Below are 14,542 nucleotides of genomic sequence, written 5' to 3'. Positions count from 1 at the left end.
AGCTCACTAAAACATTATATCATAAGACACTCCAGTTTCACTCTCGCCACTCCATAAAAGTCAGGTAATTCATACTTCATTTATATACCTTCCCATTAATAAAGCTGATGAACTTTTACTCCTTAAATCTAATGGGCCATTTTGCCATGACTGCCAGCGCTTGCCGTTTTCTCCGTCTCTCTCTCTCCCGCCGCCGCTCTTCCCTCCACTCTGCTTGGGAGCGAGCTAATCCACAGTCACTCAGTCACCGCTCACGTACAGTGTTTTATGGGTGAAGGGAGAAGGAGAAGGATTTAAAGATTTTTGAGGCTTTTCGACTGACCTCTGCCACAGACAAGCAGTGACACGCACCGTACGGTGATTTGTTGTTCTCTCCCTCTCCGCTTCCCTCTACCTCTCTCTATCTGGGTGCAACAGAGGGTCATTGACCTCCGGGCCTAAAGCAAGGCACGATGGCTCCCCGGCTCGGAGGCTGTTGACAAGCGTCTGTGTTCTTTTCAACAACTCGTTGAACCACCCCCCCTACCCCTTCCCTTCTCAGGAATGTAACACAACCGCTCGCTGAGGTAACTCAAGCCCCTCCCCTCTCCCATCCTTCATTTACAGAAAGAGAAAGAGAGAGAAAGAGAGTGAAAGCAAGACCAACTGGGGGTGCTGTCCCCCATCTACCCATCTAACTCTTGCTCCCTCTCTATTTTCTCTTCCTCGCTTTAGATTTGCTTCTAGCCCACTGCCTGCGGAATAATTAATGATGCAATTGAGCCGTGCAGAAGACTCTGACCAGCAGGGGCCGTTCCTGAATGCCTGTGTAGCCGTTTTATGGAAGACCGGAAAATAGAAAGAGAGAAAGACGCGGGGAGACGGATAGGCAGAGGAAGAGAGAGACATAAAACAGTCAGACAGTGAGAAAAAGAGATTGTTAATAGTCTGTTCCCCAACAAGCCTTAACTCAGTCTTCCTCTCTGTTTTCGGCCCCTCTAGTCTAATCCTCTCGCCCCATCCCCCTTCTCCTCTCCTCCATCCAGGATCGGGGGGCCTGACCTGTCTGGTGATTGATGGTAATGTCTCAGGAAGTCATTTTCCCCGACAGCACCCCGCCGCCTTTCACCAGGCCTGGTGCAGAGGTGAGCCCATCACATGGACGCTTTTAACTCTTTGCTCACTCTCCGCCCACGTCTCTCTGACCCATCCATCTCACGCACCACCATCTCCTTCCCCGTGCCAACCACCACCCTTCGAGCCCCCTACTTCTGACGCCACGGCAGGGGACACGACAGAACAAGTCTGTCGGGAAAAAAGCACGTTTGCACGACAGAGAAAATAAGGGTATCTCGACCAAAAAACACAGCCCATCTTGAAGTGGATCTGCCAAGTGGCCCCTAATTCAGGTTGCTGGGGATGAATCCCCGCGACTCCATTACTGTCAGCGCTTACCACCTCCATTATGGCAATTAGGACGTGGTTCCAACACTAGGAATGCTTTGCTATGCTCTGGAATTGCTAACATCTGCCGTGTCTCCGCTCCATGTGTCAGAGCCGAGTTGTCTTTTCTTAAACACACATCTTTTTACAGTCACACTCTCTTCTCTCTCTCCTCCTTTTTCCTCCTGCCTCTTCAACACCGCTCTCCACATTTATTTTCTTAATTCGACTCAAACTGTGCCTTAAAGAGATCCCTCTCTGTTTGAGTCCAAATAACCTAAAATGATCCGTGAAGAGCCTCGCGGTTCCCGTTTTCAATAGGCTTCATTAGTTTTTAATATCTAGCCAAGGAAAGGAGGGGAAAATAGCATGGAGATAATCAATGGAAAGGGGCTGGTAGCCTATTAATCTCCCCCAAAGGATTGTGGGTTAATACACGCTCTTGCATAGGCAAACATGGCTGTGTGGTGAACACATCTGTCTGCCTGGATGGGCTACTTAATGAAACAGCCAGCGTTTGGCTGCTGAGATGGATGTCGTTCCCCTAGTGAAAAATGAGTTCTCTCTCTCCCACTATGCTGAGCCACACATGATAGGGCTCCATTCAATTCACTGGAGACCCGACTGTGTCCCCGCGTGAGAGCGGCTTAAACAATGAGGGTGCGGGGCAGGACAGGCAACGCATGGCCACTGGAGCAAGGCCTTCATGGAGATCATATCAGGGAATCCTAATGTGAACAAGAGTCTGACTGATCTGGGAATGAGAGAGGACGGCGAAAGACTAGAAGAGGAGTAGTACAGTAGACAGATAAAGAAGAACAAGGGAGGACAGAGATGAAGGCTGAGCCACCTGGGACAGATAAGCAGGCTCAGTGTGTGTGAGCGACAGTGTTTGTGTGAGAAAACTTTGCTCCGCGTGTGCACGCATGTGCAACTTATCTGTCAGGACGTGTGTGCACGTTTCTGCGCGTGCACGTGAGTGTGTGTGTGTGTGTGTTCCGACAGTGTCGGAGGTGACCCCTGGTCAGGGAGTCCTGTAACAGGAGCTCACCTCCGGTTCTGCGAGCTCTCCTCTCAGTTGTGCTAAACAGCCACCTGAAGACAGGATTAGCCATTGTGACCCGGCCCCAGAGGTAACCGAGATACACCTCCGGGGACAGACATGAAACACACACTGTCACGTGTTGCAGAGACGCAGCCAGGTGGGAGGACACAAGATGGACACAAAGAGGAAGATAGAGGGTTTAAAAAAAAAAAAAAAAAAGAGCTGTAAAATGGAGACAGGACGGGACAGATGGCGGCAGGGATTGTAGGAGCAAACAGGACACCTATAAGAGGATGAATGCAAGTAGGATACAGTATAATGACAAGCAAGCTAAGGTGAAGGTGTCAGCGGTGTTTGCTGTTGTCTAGTGAAAACAAAGCATCAGAGCATAAGAGGATTGGGCGACCTAACCCGGTGCCTTGGGGTAGCTGAGATTTGTGCCCGTATGGAAATTGATGCCTGTCAGCCCGTCTATGACTCAACTCTGACAGTATGCGTGCATGTGTGTTCCCGTGTGCACATGCGAGTGCGCGTGCTGTGCTGTGACAAATGAGCTGTGCTTAATTTGCGACTGATTATGCGGGCTGCTGGTGCCCTAAAACCCCTTTGAACTTGTAATTGCCCCTGGTTTCAGTAATGAACATTAAGGAGGATTCAGAAATGTGTGGCTAATTACACATTTGCCCCCCTTTTTAATTTCTTCGTCTTCATGCTGGATGAGAAAGAGGAAAAAGGAGGAGCAGGAGCGGTTGTAGGAGGATGAGAGCCAAGGAGGAGGTTCTGGGTTGGGAGGCATACATTGCTGTTGTCGCCCTCTTTATCTAAATAATTGTACAAGCCGGTTTATGGGCTTTAGAGAGGTGCTTTGTGTGTCATTCGCTGCAGCCCTGGGGATATGGGGAGACTAGCTTTCCCCATGATCAATATTCAGAGAGATTCACATCTGGAGCCAAGGCCTGCTCTGCCTGGATTTGGATTTATATATATTTATTTCTTCTTTTTATTTGATTTTTTCTTTTGTTCTCTTCCTCTATCCATCTGCTTTTTCTTATCAGTGTGTGCCGCAGCTATTTTTTGATACAGGGGTTGCTATCTATCACACATGCTCATTTGTGTTGCCTTACATGATCTTAGGGGGAGGTGGCTGCAGAGAAATCCAGAGAAGTGAACGAGGTCGGCGCTGTGTGGAGAGCAGACACCAACAACACATGGCTCGGTATATATGCTAGGCAGAGCTGCTTGAGCATGAGAGCATTCTGGGTAAATGGCTGCGGTGCAGGGAGGGTCCACTGAGGCTGGTGGAGGGGGAAGAGCAACAAATTGACCCGCTCAGCCTCGGTCTTTGATGTGGACTGGGCTCGCTCTTAAAAAAACCAGTCCATATGTTCAGAAGGGGAAAGAGAGAGGATATCAGTGGGGAGAAAAATGAAAAGGTGAGGAAGTGGGGGGAAGAGGTGAGAACAAGAGACATCGCTCCCAGTTATAAGGACCCCACTGTGCTGGAATCCCATTGCCTGCCCCTGGACTGAGCGCTGGGCAAAACAAAAGCATGCATTTGAGAGGAGTAGGAAGGGAGGGGAGAAAAATCACACAAAATGGCAGGAGTGGGATTTGGTGCAGCCAGGGTCCCATGACAAACCAAACAGTGCAACACAAGGTCTGTTTTTGATTTCTACTCCGTGCCTCCATCCCTCAACCTTTCCTCTTTCCTTGCCTCCCTCCCTTCTTTAGCCTGGTTTGCCGTTTCCGCGCCTCTGCTGCTCCTTTTTCCCTTTTGCATTTTTCTTCTCTTGGTGTGAGATGAATATCAAAGCACTGCTGGGGCAGCTTGGAGGCCTGCAGCAGAATCTCATTGGCCTCCATGGTCCCCCAGCATGCAGCAGCCACCGTTCTCGCAGCTCTTGCCACAACCCCGCAATCAACCGTGGGGGGATGAGGCTGCAGCCTGCAGGGCGGTACCCCTGGAAGGGTAAGGGGTAATTTAAGGAAACTCGCTCTAAGATGTGAAACCAAAATCCTCTTATACATTTTGTTATGAGTAAGATAACCCCAAAAGTGTAGAAAAGGGAAAGCGGCAGAAAATCAGCAACCACCATCTTAATAACCCTGCTTTTCCACCAGGGGCATGTACGCTATCACAGACTTCCTTACCGGGTCCCATATTACACATGACGTCATTCAGCCCTGTTTCTTACAGAGTCAGCTCAGCCAGGTCCCAGCCAACGGATCAGTGTTATGACTACAGCAGCAGTGGTTTGCGCTGCTGTGCTAAAGGCAGGGAAACGTTCCTGGGTTGGGATTTATTCTCAGAGGAGCACAGGGCCTTTAAGAAGTCTCCTCAGCTTTGTGCATTTGGAGAAGTCTCTCACTGTTCAGAGCTGTGAGTTTATAAATCTGACTGCCCTCCACAGGCCTGTCCCTGTTTGTATTCTGCTGCGGTCAGGGCATGTGCAGTCACCTCTGCAGGGGCCGGCCAAACTCACGCTGTGCTCCTGGTCCTCCATGAGGACGCCCCTGTTGTAAAAACCTCATTTAAAGAAATACATCAAATTCAACTGTTGTCTTGCTTGGAGGATAAGTTGCAGGATGCTCTTTTTTTTTTCCTTTGGTGAAACACTGTTGAGTGTCACACAGCTTAATCACCTCCATGAACGTGTCGTAAACAGTCCCTCAGCGAAAGCACTCATTTCTGCTACTTCATTAAACAACCTGCATTAAGATGCAAACAGCAGGAATGAAAATTAACAGGGTGGAGGGGGGAAAGGGAGGACGAAGTGTTGGAATTATGCAGGAATCGCTGCATTTCCACATGCACCAGAACAGGATGCTCATCTTGCGGACGTGCGACCCTATTTGAATGAAAAGTAAAGAAAAAACAGCAAACGCGTCTGCTCTTTTTCTTCACAAGCCGCACAGTGTATGCAAGGTTAATATGCTATGTTTTATATGTCAGTGGATTCCACGTGGGGTTAGTTGGCTTTGAAGTGGAACTACGGCAGATCTGGATTAGGGGGCAAAGTGTAAAGGTCTGATGTCGGAGCATGAAACGAATTAGGGCTTATTACATTCTAATGCAGCACTAAACCTCTGGAACGGCTAGCAGCTATGCCAAAGCACACTGTAAACAGAGCTGTGACACACTAACACTGGGAAATTACCGCAAAGCCGCTGTGCAGTGAAATGGCAAAGTTGATGCGGCCCGTCATATAATTATACAGCCTGTGAAAATGGGAAGTCACCGGATCCCCCCTTCTAAACTTTCCCTCCGTTTTTTTTTCTGCTCTCACAAATAAAACAACATCTTGTTGACACCAATTTGTTAATGAAGGCGAGATTCTTTTCTTTTCTTGAGTATCTTTTCATTACAGTGTCGGAGTGTCTGTGTTTTCCTGTGAGGTCTGTCTCTGCTGTGGTGGCCCGGCTGTGGAAGAACAGATGGCAGACTGAGGTGGCTTGGGTCTCTGTTTTTCCAGGGTCGCTGAGCAGCCAACGTAAGAACACAGTGACTAGACAATAGCTAGGCACCAAACCTCCACCGCCCCCGACCCTAAAGATCTCCTCCACAGTCATTATCAATGACTTTCAATGACTCCCGTGCTAAACATCGCCAAACTATGCTGTCATATTGTCCCTAATGTCTGTTTTGTAAACACAAAAAGCAATGGGTATTGTCACAGTAGTAATGTGATGACTCTTTTTCCTGCTGATAGTCACACATCTGAGCAGCGGCAGTGAACCAAACTGTCGCCTGGGCTTCTACGGGTGACTGGAGAGCTGACTTTTGGGCTCCGAGGCAAACGAGCACATGACAGATTAGTGTGTGGGCCTCCTCCAGGCCTCCACCTCTGTGACCCTTAGGAGCCCCCTCTTTACCCCCACTCCTCACCCTTGCTCTTACCCCTAAAACCCTTTTTTTCCTCCATTGTCTCCACCCTCTCTTCATCCAAACAACCTAAGGAGGTGAAAAGCAAACAGATTTGTCGATGTCTGACAAATAGGTTGCTTCTTTATAACATTTCTGTCCTGGAAAAGTTCATTTATATTGTATAAAAAGGCTACAGAGCAAAAAGACATATATTTAGAATTCAAAAAATCGCTTTAATTGCAAAGATAAGTACATGAACTCACCATGGATAAAAAATGTGTCGTGCCATGTGTACTGGAAAGATAAAGTGAGCACCGGCAAATATGGAATAAACAGCTTTCAGCAGTTTAATGTAAAAGGAGAAAGGGCTTGGGTGTTTCAAACTGTTTGCAGATGTGTGGCTCCACCAGTTAAATGCTGCTTGTACTGGAACAACACACAAGGATTAGAAGGACTAGAGGAGCTTAAACAAAACTGGGGATACTACAGAGCTGACTTGTTTAGTCTACTCAAACAACATGCCCTCTCTTTTTGAGGGATGGACTCGTACACTTGTTTATCGTATGGGACAAACATCCGTTGCCAGGGTTCGGCCTTGCCTGCGCCCATGTCTTGTGAATGACCCTAGCTGGCTCTTTTATGTGCATCTATAAAGGGCGGTCGAGAGAGCAGCTAGGAGGGCTCGACCTGGCGATGACACCCTGTTGTCATGGAGACTAATGCTATGTTGGGCTTGGATTGGCGGGGGTGGCCACTGTCACTAGTGTCTAATGATGTTTGCGGCACAATGCACTCATCTCCTCACAAAGTGTGATCTGTCCTCACTCTGATTAACGCCTGTATATTAACAGGTCATCTTTTGAGCTCTGCTGCGAGTTCTTCCTGGTGACAAGAAGAGCAGACAGGAATAATCAATTCAGTAAAAGAAAATGGCCATCACTGGATGTCCTCCTACCTTGGCATGTTTGGCTTATAAATCTCTCCTTGGGCTGATTCCTTATCTGTGTACATACATGTGTTAAAACCAAAATCAATACGGCCTGCACTCTTACAATATTCTTCTGATGTTGGTCCCCAGAGTTTAAACAGAACTAGGCAAAAACGCTTTTAAATACATTGCCTCTTCTTCTTGGAAAAATGTACAGAAGGACCTGACACTGTCAGAGCTGAGTACCACAGGGGAATCTCATTCAAATTTAAGGGATCAAGAAAACAGTATTCTCTGTCAATGTAAGGATTGCCCGGGGCAAGTGAAATGCCACATCCAGCAGTGAAATCTAGCAACTCATTTGTCCGATCGGGCAAGTGGTTTTAAAAAAAAAAGAAATAAACACCTAATATTTTCCACAACTGATGATGGAAGTAGCTAAGGAGTGAGCCACCTCGCTGACTTCTGCTCCTTGATTTTCACCTAAATGTTTGTCTATTTGTATGTTGTCAAAATGTTTATGCTGCCGTCTTGGCCAGCTCACTCTTGAAAAATAGATTTTAATGTCAATACAACTTGGTTAATTAAAGGATATATATTTAAAAAAAAAAAAAAGATGTGCAAATACTCACATTGGTGTTACATTTAAGGATAAAAAGTTAATAGTTGTGCTTTTTTTGCGCATATTTACATAAATACAATCTAATCATATGTAAACATATCTTGTCTGAACACACAGTTCCAGTGCTCACAGTCCAAGGACTTTCCAAATGACCAGGGGATATATCACTTCCCTTTCAAGGAGCCCAGGGGACCAATACACCTGGCTTAGCAGCTTAACAGAATTTCCCCCAAACACCCAGGCCAAAGGGTGGCCCCGGCACAAAACCTGAGACGCTTGATGCTTGAGAGGGCTACCTACTTACTCATCTGACTGACCACTCTCCCCTCTCGCACTCGATCCTTCCCTCCCACCTTCTAACTAACAGACACACGTGCGCAAACTCTCATGTGGCCCGGTTTGCTCCTGAGGTCCCTTATTTATTTTCATAGGTGTTTGAGGGTTTACACTAGTCAAAAGACAAGGCCAGAGTCCCAGAGTGGTATCTTTGGATTTGAGTGCTTCCTGTTTTCATTGCGAGGCCGACCCTTGTCTTTACAGGGGTGAGTAAAGGCTAGCAGGGGGCTAGCAGGGGGTGAGAGGGAAGGAAGGCCAGGGGCGCCGAGGGGCTAATTGTAGTTTTGAGAGTTTGCTTTTGCCAAACAAAAGGGCATCACCTTGTGCAACAATAAGACAAAACTCCCATCACTGCCTCTTTATGTCTTCCACTTCTCTTCCCTCTATCTAGCCATCATGCTGCCTCACTCCGGCTTCCTCTAGTGGATTTTGCAGTCCATGCTTTTGAAGTGCAGTAGAACATTTTACCCCTAACAGTGAAGTTTACCTTTCTGATAACATAATCTCCCTGTAGTATTGAAAAGCTTATACCAACAGTCTGGGATTTTCCTTCCCCCTAATGTGGCTGGAAGACATCCAGAAACTCATGGGGAGGGGAGGGGGGGTATTAGAGAGTGGGAGGGAGGATAGAAGGAGGGAGCGGAGAGACGGTCTGACCCTCTTCTGCCAGCTAACACCAGCTGATCTGTCCAGCCATTTGCCAATTACATATGGGGCATTTAAGGTTGCCAGCTCACGTGCTCTCTGGTACATGTGTGTACGGGTTTGACACAAAAGAGGTCAGGGTTATCACAGCTACTCCGCTGAGGAAGTGTGGAATCTTTGCATATTTTGTTAGACCTTTACGGCGTCAAACACTGCTGTTGATAATGAGGTAACTTTCTATAATGCGACTGTCATCAAGAAAACGATCTTCCTCCCAAGAGAGAGTGAGGTCAGAGTAAAGCGAGGGGGGGACGGGAGGGATGGGGGAGAGGGCAATTTTGTTATACTGAATCCAAAAGCCAACAGTTGTTACTATTGGCCTGTGTTGTTTTTCTGTGTGTGAAGGGGGGGTCCTCTCCTTTTGAGCTTTTCAGAAGACGTGACAATGGCTGGATGTTGAGAACATATGTAGAGAGACCCCTGTGGCTCACGGACGAGGAGCTCCATGCTGGCCCCGCAGTTTGAGAAAATACAAGGCCGCTCCTTTCACTCCTCACCCCTCAGTTAATGAATGCATGAATGGCAGAATGCCGCTATAGGCCATTCAGGGGCCAAAGTCCCCAAGAATTCAAGCCGGCACAAACGCATCCAGCAATAGCAAATACATTTGCTTAACAAATTTAAAGAAAGGAGAATGGCTAATGGGTGTGAGTGTGTGTGTGTGTGTGTGTGAGTGAGAGAGGGAGGGAGAGAGAGAGAGAGAGTTTATGGGTGGGAGAATTGGATGGTGAGAAGAGAAGGGGGATAATTCAATTAGTCCTCTTCCTCAGTAGAGAAATGAAGGCAGGTTAAAAGGGAGGGATTATTATTTGTACAAGACTGGCCAGGGCCTTACACAAAAGAAACAAATAAAGATTGGAGAGAACATCTACAAGCAGGGGATGTGATAAAGGAGAGAGGTACAGAGAAAAAGAGGGCCTTGAAAGCTCTGCTCCGTCTGAATTAACCAGCTCGCTGAAAAATGCGCCTGTGCCCGCCACTGGGCCTTTCCCCCTCCTCTCCTTTCCACTCTTTCAATTCGATTTTAAAACAATTCTAAAGAAAATTGCTGGCGACTCTTCCGAAAGCGCTGTACGCCTCATTCTGCCTCTCTCTCGGCATCCTTCTGCGGAGGCCGTGTGAGGACGGATGCCAAATAGTGAAGAAATTTTAAGTCTAAACTCACATCAGTGAGTCTGACTTCAGTTCAACAATTTGCCTTTTTTGCTTGTCCCCTTCATTTACAGACTAAGTGACGTTACTCTAAGCTCAGGGAGCAGAAACACGCTCTAATAATTAAAAAAAAAAGTTCAGCCGCCCTCCCGCCCTCTGCCTCTGAATGGAGCTTGGTCTGTATGGTTTTGGTGAGAGGTCTCCAGTCAGGGAGCGATGGAGCTGTGAACAGCTGTGAAGTCATTTTGATAATGATGAGAATAATAAGCATGCAGACTGGCGTGGTGGAGCCGCTAAGGCCTGCGAGGCTCAGGGCTTTGCTGTTGCAGCTTCACTGCTCCTGAATAGATAAAAGTGATTAAAGCACTCCTGATTATCCCTGACCAATATGTAATGGATTTACAGCCCTTTCAATTAGGCCGTATTTGCTGGCCACACATTACTTGGGCTTTTGGTTAGGTAATCAGGGTACAGGGGCTTTAGGCAGGGCGAGGGCACTGGTAAAGGCGGGGTTGTTGGGTACAGGGTGCACAGGGGGGCCACCTGACCCTCCTTAATAAATGTATGGATGAGCTCCAAACTAAGTCTCTTATACTTTCCCTTCTGCATTGTCCCTCCATCTCAGGACAGGGAGCCATGTGCTCAGAAAGCAGCTTATGTGTCCTGGCGTGGCCACCTCCTCCTGAAATCTGATCTGCGTTGCAAAATCAATACAGCCTGATGTTCTGATAATGTCCTGACATTAGCGAGGGTAAGGGGGGACATGTGGTGCATCCCCTAATACTTCACACACCGACGGACGGACAGAAAAGCAGGCTGACGGAGTATTTCATCATTTTACCAAGTATGTTTGAACTACTGTGGCGTGTGAATATTTAATCTAAGCCATAGCATCACTGTGCTCAGTGAACAAACAAAGAAATATATTCCTTAAACATGAGGAAAAAAAATTCCAATTAAAAACTGCATGTTTAATGACATGACGTAGCTGTTAACCCCAGATAACATTTATACACCTACACACCTACAAAAATAACAAGATTTGACACTAAATTATCACTGTACTCAACCGAAATCGTCACACTCACTCCTTCTCCAGTAACTACCACTTCCTCTCTTAATCTGCCCCAGAAAGAAAAAACGTTCTTCTTCAGGCCAAACAAACAGTGCACCTCTCATTGGAGTAAATGACATGGATTGTCTCTCTTACTCACATTGTGCTGAGCCGAGTAAACAGTCCAAACTGATTAGATTGACCTGGTCACCGTGTCCGTCTGACAGGTGGCTGACAGGTGAGCGTCACAGCACTGCCGTCACTCACTCCCCTCAGTAATGACTGTGTGACAGGTGCGTGTGTGTGGATGATTTTTTTGAATGTGTGTGCGACTCCAAAAAGTAAGGGCTTTGCTTACCGTGAGATGCTGGAAGAGCCACGCCCTCATGATGTTCGTGGCCACCTTGGGGAAAATGCCACGCTTTTTCTGCCTCTTCTTATCCTTGTCTGGATCATCGTCATCCCCTGTGCCGGGCGATGCAACGCTGTTGTCTAAGCCATCTCCTGGACGGAAACCAAACCCAGGGTTAAATAACATCCCGGAGCACACCACTGACTCAGAATGAAAGAAAAAATATCCTGATCTAAAAATTCTCAAAGCTGAAACAGAAATACAGTCAAAGCCGAGTTTAAGAGTTATGAAATACGGATAAATGGACAAATACCGCAGATACCTATGAAGGAATTTATGAGCACGGCACTGAGGCCGAGAGCAAAGCCAGTGTTGTGTATTGAAGATATGAAAGTTGGGGGATTTAGATGGCCTTAGATGAAGGCCTGTGCAGAGAGGGAAGGGTTTACACAGAGGCCTAGCTGAGTTGTTGTAAACCCCAGAGCACGGGAGAGGGGAATAGGGGTTAATGACTCTAATGTTATGGTTGGACGCTGAAACACTAGGTTCCTCTTTGCAGATCTACAGTAGGAGGCGGAGGAAAAGAAAAAAACTGGAGCGAGATGACAAAAAAAAAAGGACAAGGAGCCTTCACGTACAGTAGAGACTTGGACTCATGTCATTAATTCAATTAAATTTGCATGCTTGACATAATGTAGAGCATTTTTTTTTTCATCTTTTGAAGGGAGCCAAAGGGGACAGGAAGGAGTTATGCAGACATATACAGTCACACGCAGACATTCGTCCATTCAACGCGCATGCAAACAAAACTCAGAGGCGTTGATAATTCACAGCATCCAGTTGAGGCGCATGAGTATTAAAGTAGGGATGTGATTTGGGCCGGTTCATTGTTGCACCTCGATGCACATAATGGACTCGTCTGCTTCCCCCCACCCCAAACACCCGACTCTCTCCCAGTCCTCCTCTCCCCACTCCCTTCCCTCGCAGCAACCCCTCCCCATTCCGCCACAAGATTAGCATGACAGGCCAGCGGCGGCTTCGCCTGCATTAATGTCCGTCAGCGTTTGATTTCGAGAGGAAAACATGCGCATACCCGGACACGATTTCTCCTTCAAATCGAAGTTTCCATCTTTGTCCCTTGCCTTTTTCTTGTTCCTCTTCCCCCGGCATTAATTGTGCATTAGCAAAAATGATTTACTTTTAACAGTCATAGTTATTTTTTCTTGCCCCCGGGCACAAATGCCTTGAAAGCCTTCCTTGAGGGCATCTAAATTATGTATCTGAAAAACTCCTCCACTAAGGCAGAGAAGGACCCTGACGTTCTCAAAATTCAGACTCGCTTGTCCTCCTGTTTTTGGGGAGGCATCAATCACAACCACCTATACAAGCCTTAATCTTGCATAAATATTTGAACTAATAACATTAAAAAGGGGGGAAAGAAAAAGGATCCGACTGGTGGCGTAATCGAATGCAAAATAAATGAAGAATACAAGGACAGCAGGGGCCCTCACTTCTAACTACTTTCCCCACTTTCTTTTTCTCTTTCCTCCCCCTTGTTTTTCCCTCTCTTTTTTGTTCTCTCCCTGTCTTTCTTTTCTTTCTGTGCACAGTGTTTTCCTTCCACATCATTAGCGCAGAGCCACACGAGAGGAAAACAGAGAAGTGCCGACTTTGCGCTCCCTGTGTGAAGTTAGAGAAGCAACAGCCCCTGTGAAGGACATATGGGAATGGGGACACAGACTAGGGGTGTTGTAATTGTAGAATGGGCATTCATTAGTGGCAAATGCTGTAAATCCCAGGCTAAGTACGAATCCTTGTTCAGGAAAGCCTAAAACAATAAACTTTGGTCTGGCCGTAGCCCTACCCTGACTGTGAGGGGTTTCCTGAGAAATGCGACCCAGACGGAAGTCAAGTCTAACTCCCCCAGTTTGCTTCCAAAACTTCAATAACAACACAACTAGTGAGCTGTGAATTTTAACTACCCTCCTCTTGTTTCTCTGCTTTTGAGCTCCACTGAATAATGTTGATACACAGTTTGGTTGTTTGTTTGTGTGCCGCCAGGTTTTGTGTTGATTTTCGAGCAAGTCTCCAAATCCCTCTCCTGCTGTGAGCAGTCAGGCTCATCCAATGGAACCACACAGTGGCCAAAAGGCTGGCAGATTAATTTTATTGACGTTTCCATTTTCACTGCAATGCGATAGCCTCCCCCCCGGCCAGGGCCAGAGCGACCCGTGCGTATTTACAGACTGACCTGTCACTTCATTACCCAGCATGCTTGCTGCCTCCTGCCCTCGCCCGCAAGGGTGAAACAAGACTCCAAGGCTTTTCAGCTCCTCTCTCCCTCTGTCTTTCTCTCACATGCGCATGGATACTGTCATGTGTACACAGATCGGACATGTGGCATCCAAGCATGGATCCTGTGTACGGTTTTAATCGTTGCTTTTGATTTAATATATACATGTAGACATAAGTGTGCTCAGACAGAACGAGGGAAAACCAAGTTTGAACAGAAGGTGAAAAGAATGAAAACAAAAGGAAGAAAGAGGAGGATCAAGAAGAGGCAGAAGGAAGAAAAGAAGGAGTAGAAAAAGAATAAAGAAGAACCAACTTGCACAACCTCATTACATCTAAAGGGGAGCTGGTGCTTTGCATCCACCCCCACTCCTTTCTTATGAGCGAGAGAAGGAACGCTGCAGGGCAAATTGTCCCAAACGCTAATGGCTTCTGACTGTTCCCTGGCAACTCTGCCATTCTAACCTGTGTGGATGTGCACTCTGAAAAAAATGGGGAAAGGAAAAAAAAAAAGTGCAGGGCAGAGCAGGGGGAAGCGTCCCATCATCTGGCCATGTGACACAGATGGGGGTTGGCTATTAGGAGGCAGCCGAAAGGCCTAGGGGAGCCGAGGTGCTGGAGTGTAGCCCCAGGCACTTTTGGAAAAGCAGCGCCCTTGGAGACGGAAAAAAGACAGCCCCCCCTCCCCTCGACTCTCCCCACTCTCTTTCTGTCTTCCTTCACTCTTTGCTCCTCTCTCCTCCTTCTCCCTCACCCGCTCTATCAATAT

At 47.2% G+C, this 14,542-nt stretch overlaps 1 protein-coding gene across 6 annotated transcripts in view; it reads right to left on the bottom strand.

Annotated features, from left to right (window-relative positions):
• The window catches only part of meis2a (Meis homeobox 2a), a 178,921-nt gene that overhangs the window by 34,409 nt on the left and 129,970 nt on the right, over nt 1–14,542 (bottom strand). For 5 of the 6 annotated variants that reach the window (XM_084381826.1, XM_084381821.1, XM_084381823.1 and 2 more), the window contains exon 8: nt 11,488–11,633. In XM_084381826.1, the coding sequence (XP_084237952.1) occupies nt 11,488–11,633 (146 nt within the window). The remainder of the gene's footprint in view (nt 1–11,487; nt 11,634–14,542) is intronic. The other variant, XM_084381822.1, reaches the window with a different exon arrangement.

This window comes from Pagrus pagrus (genome assembly GCF_965226575.1).
Source record: "Pagrus pagrus genome assembly, chromosome: 18".
In the NCBI taxonomy this organism is placed as follows: domain Eukaryota; kingdom Metazoa; phylum Chordata; class Actinopteri; order Spariformes; family Sparidae; genus Pagrus; species Pagrus pagrus.
The sequence above is the reverse complement of the archived record's forward strand: the minus strand, read 5'-3'. Positions and strand labels throughout refer to the sequence as shown.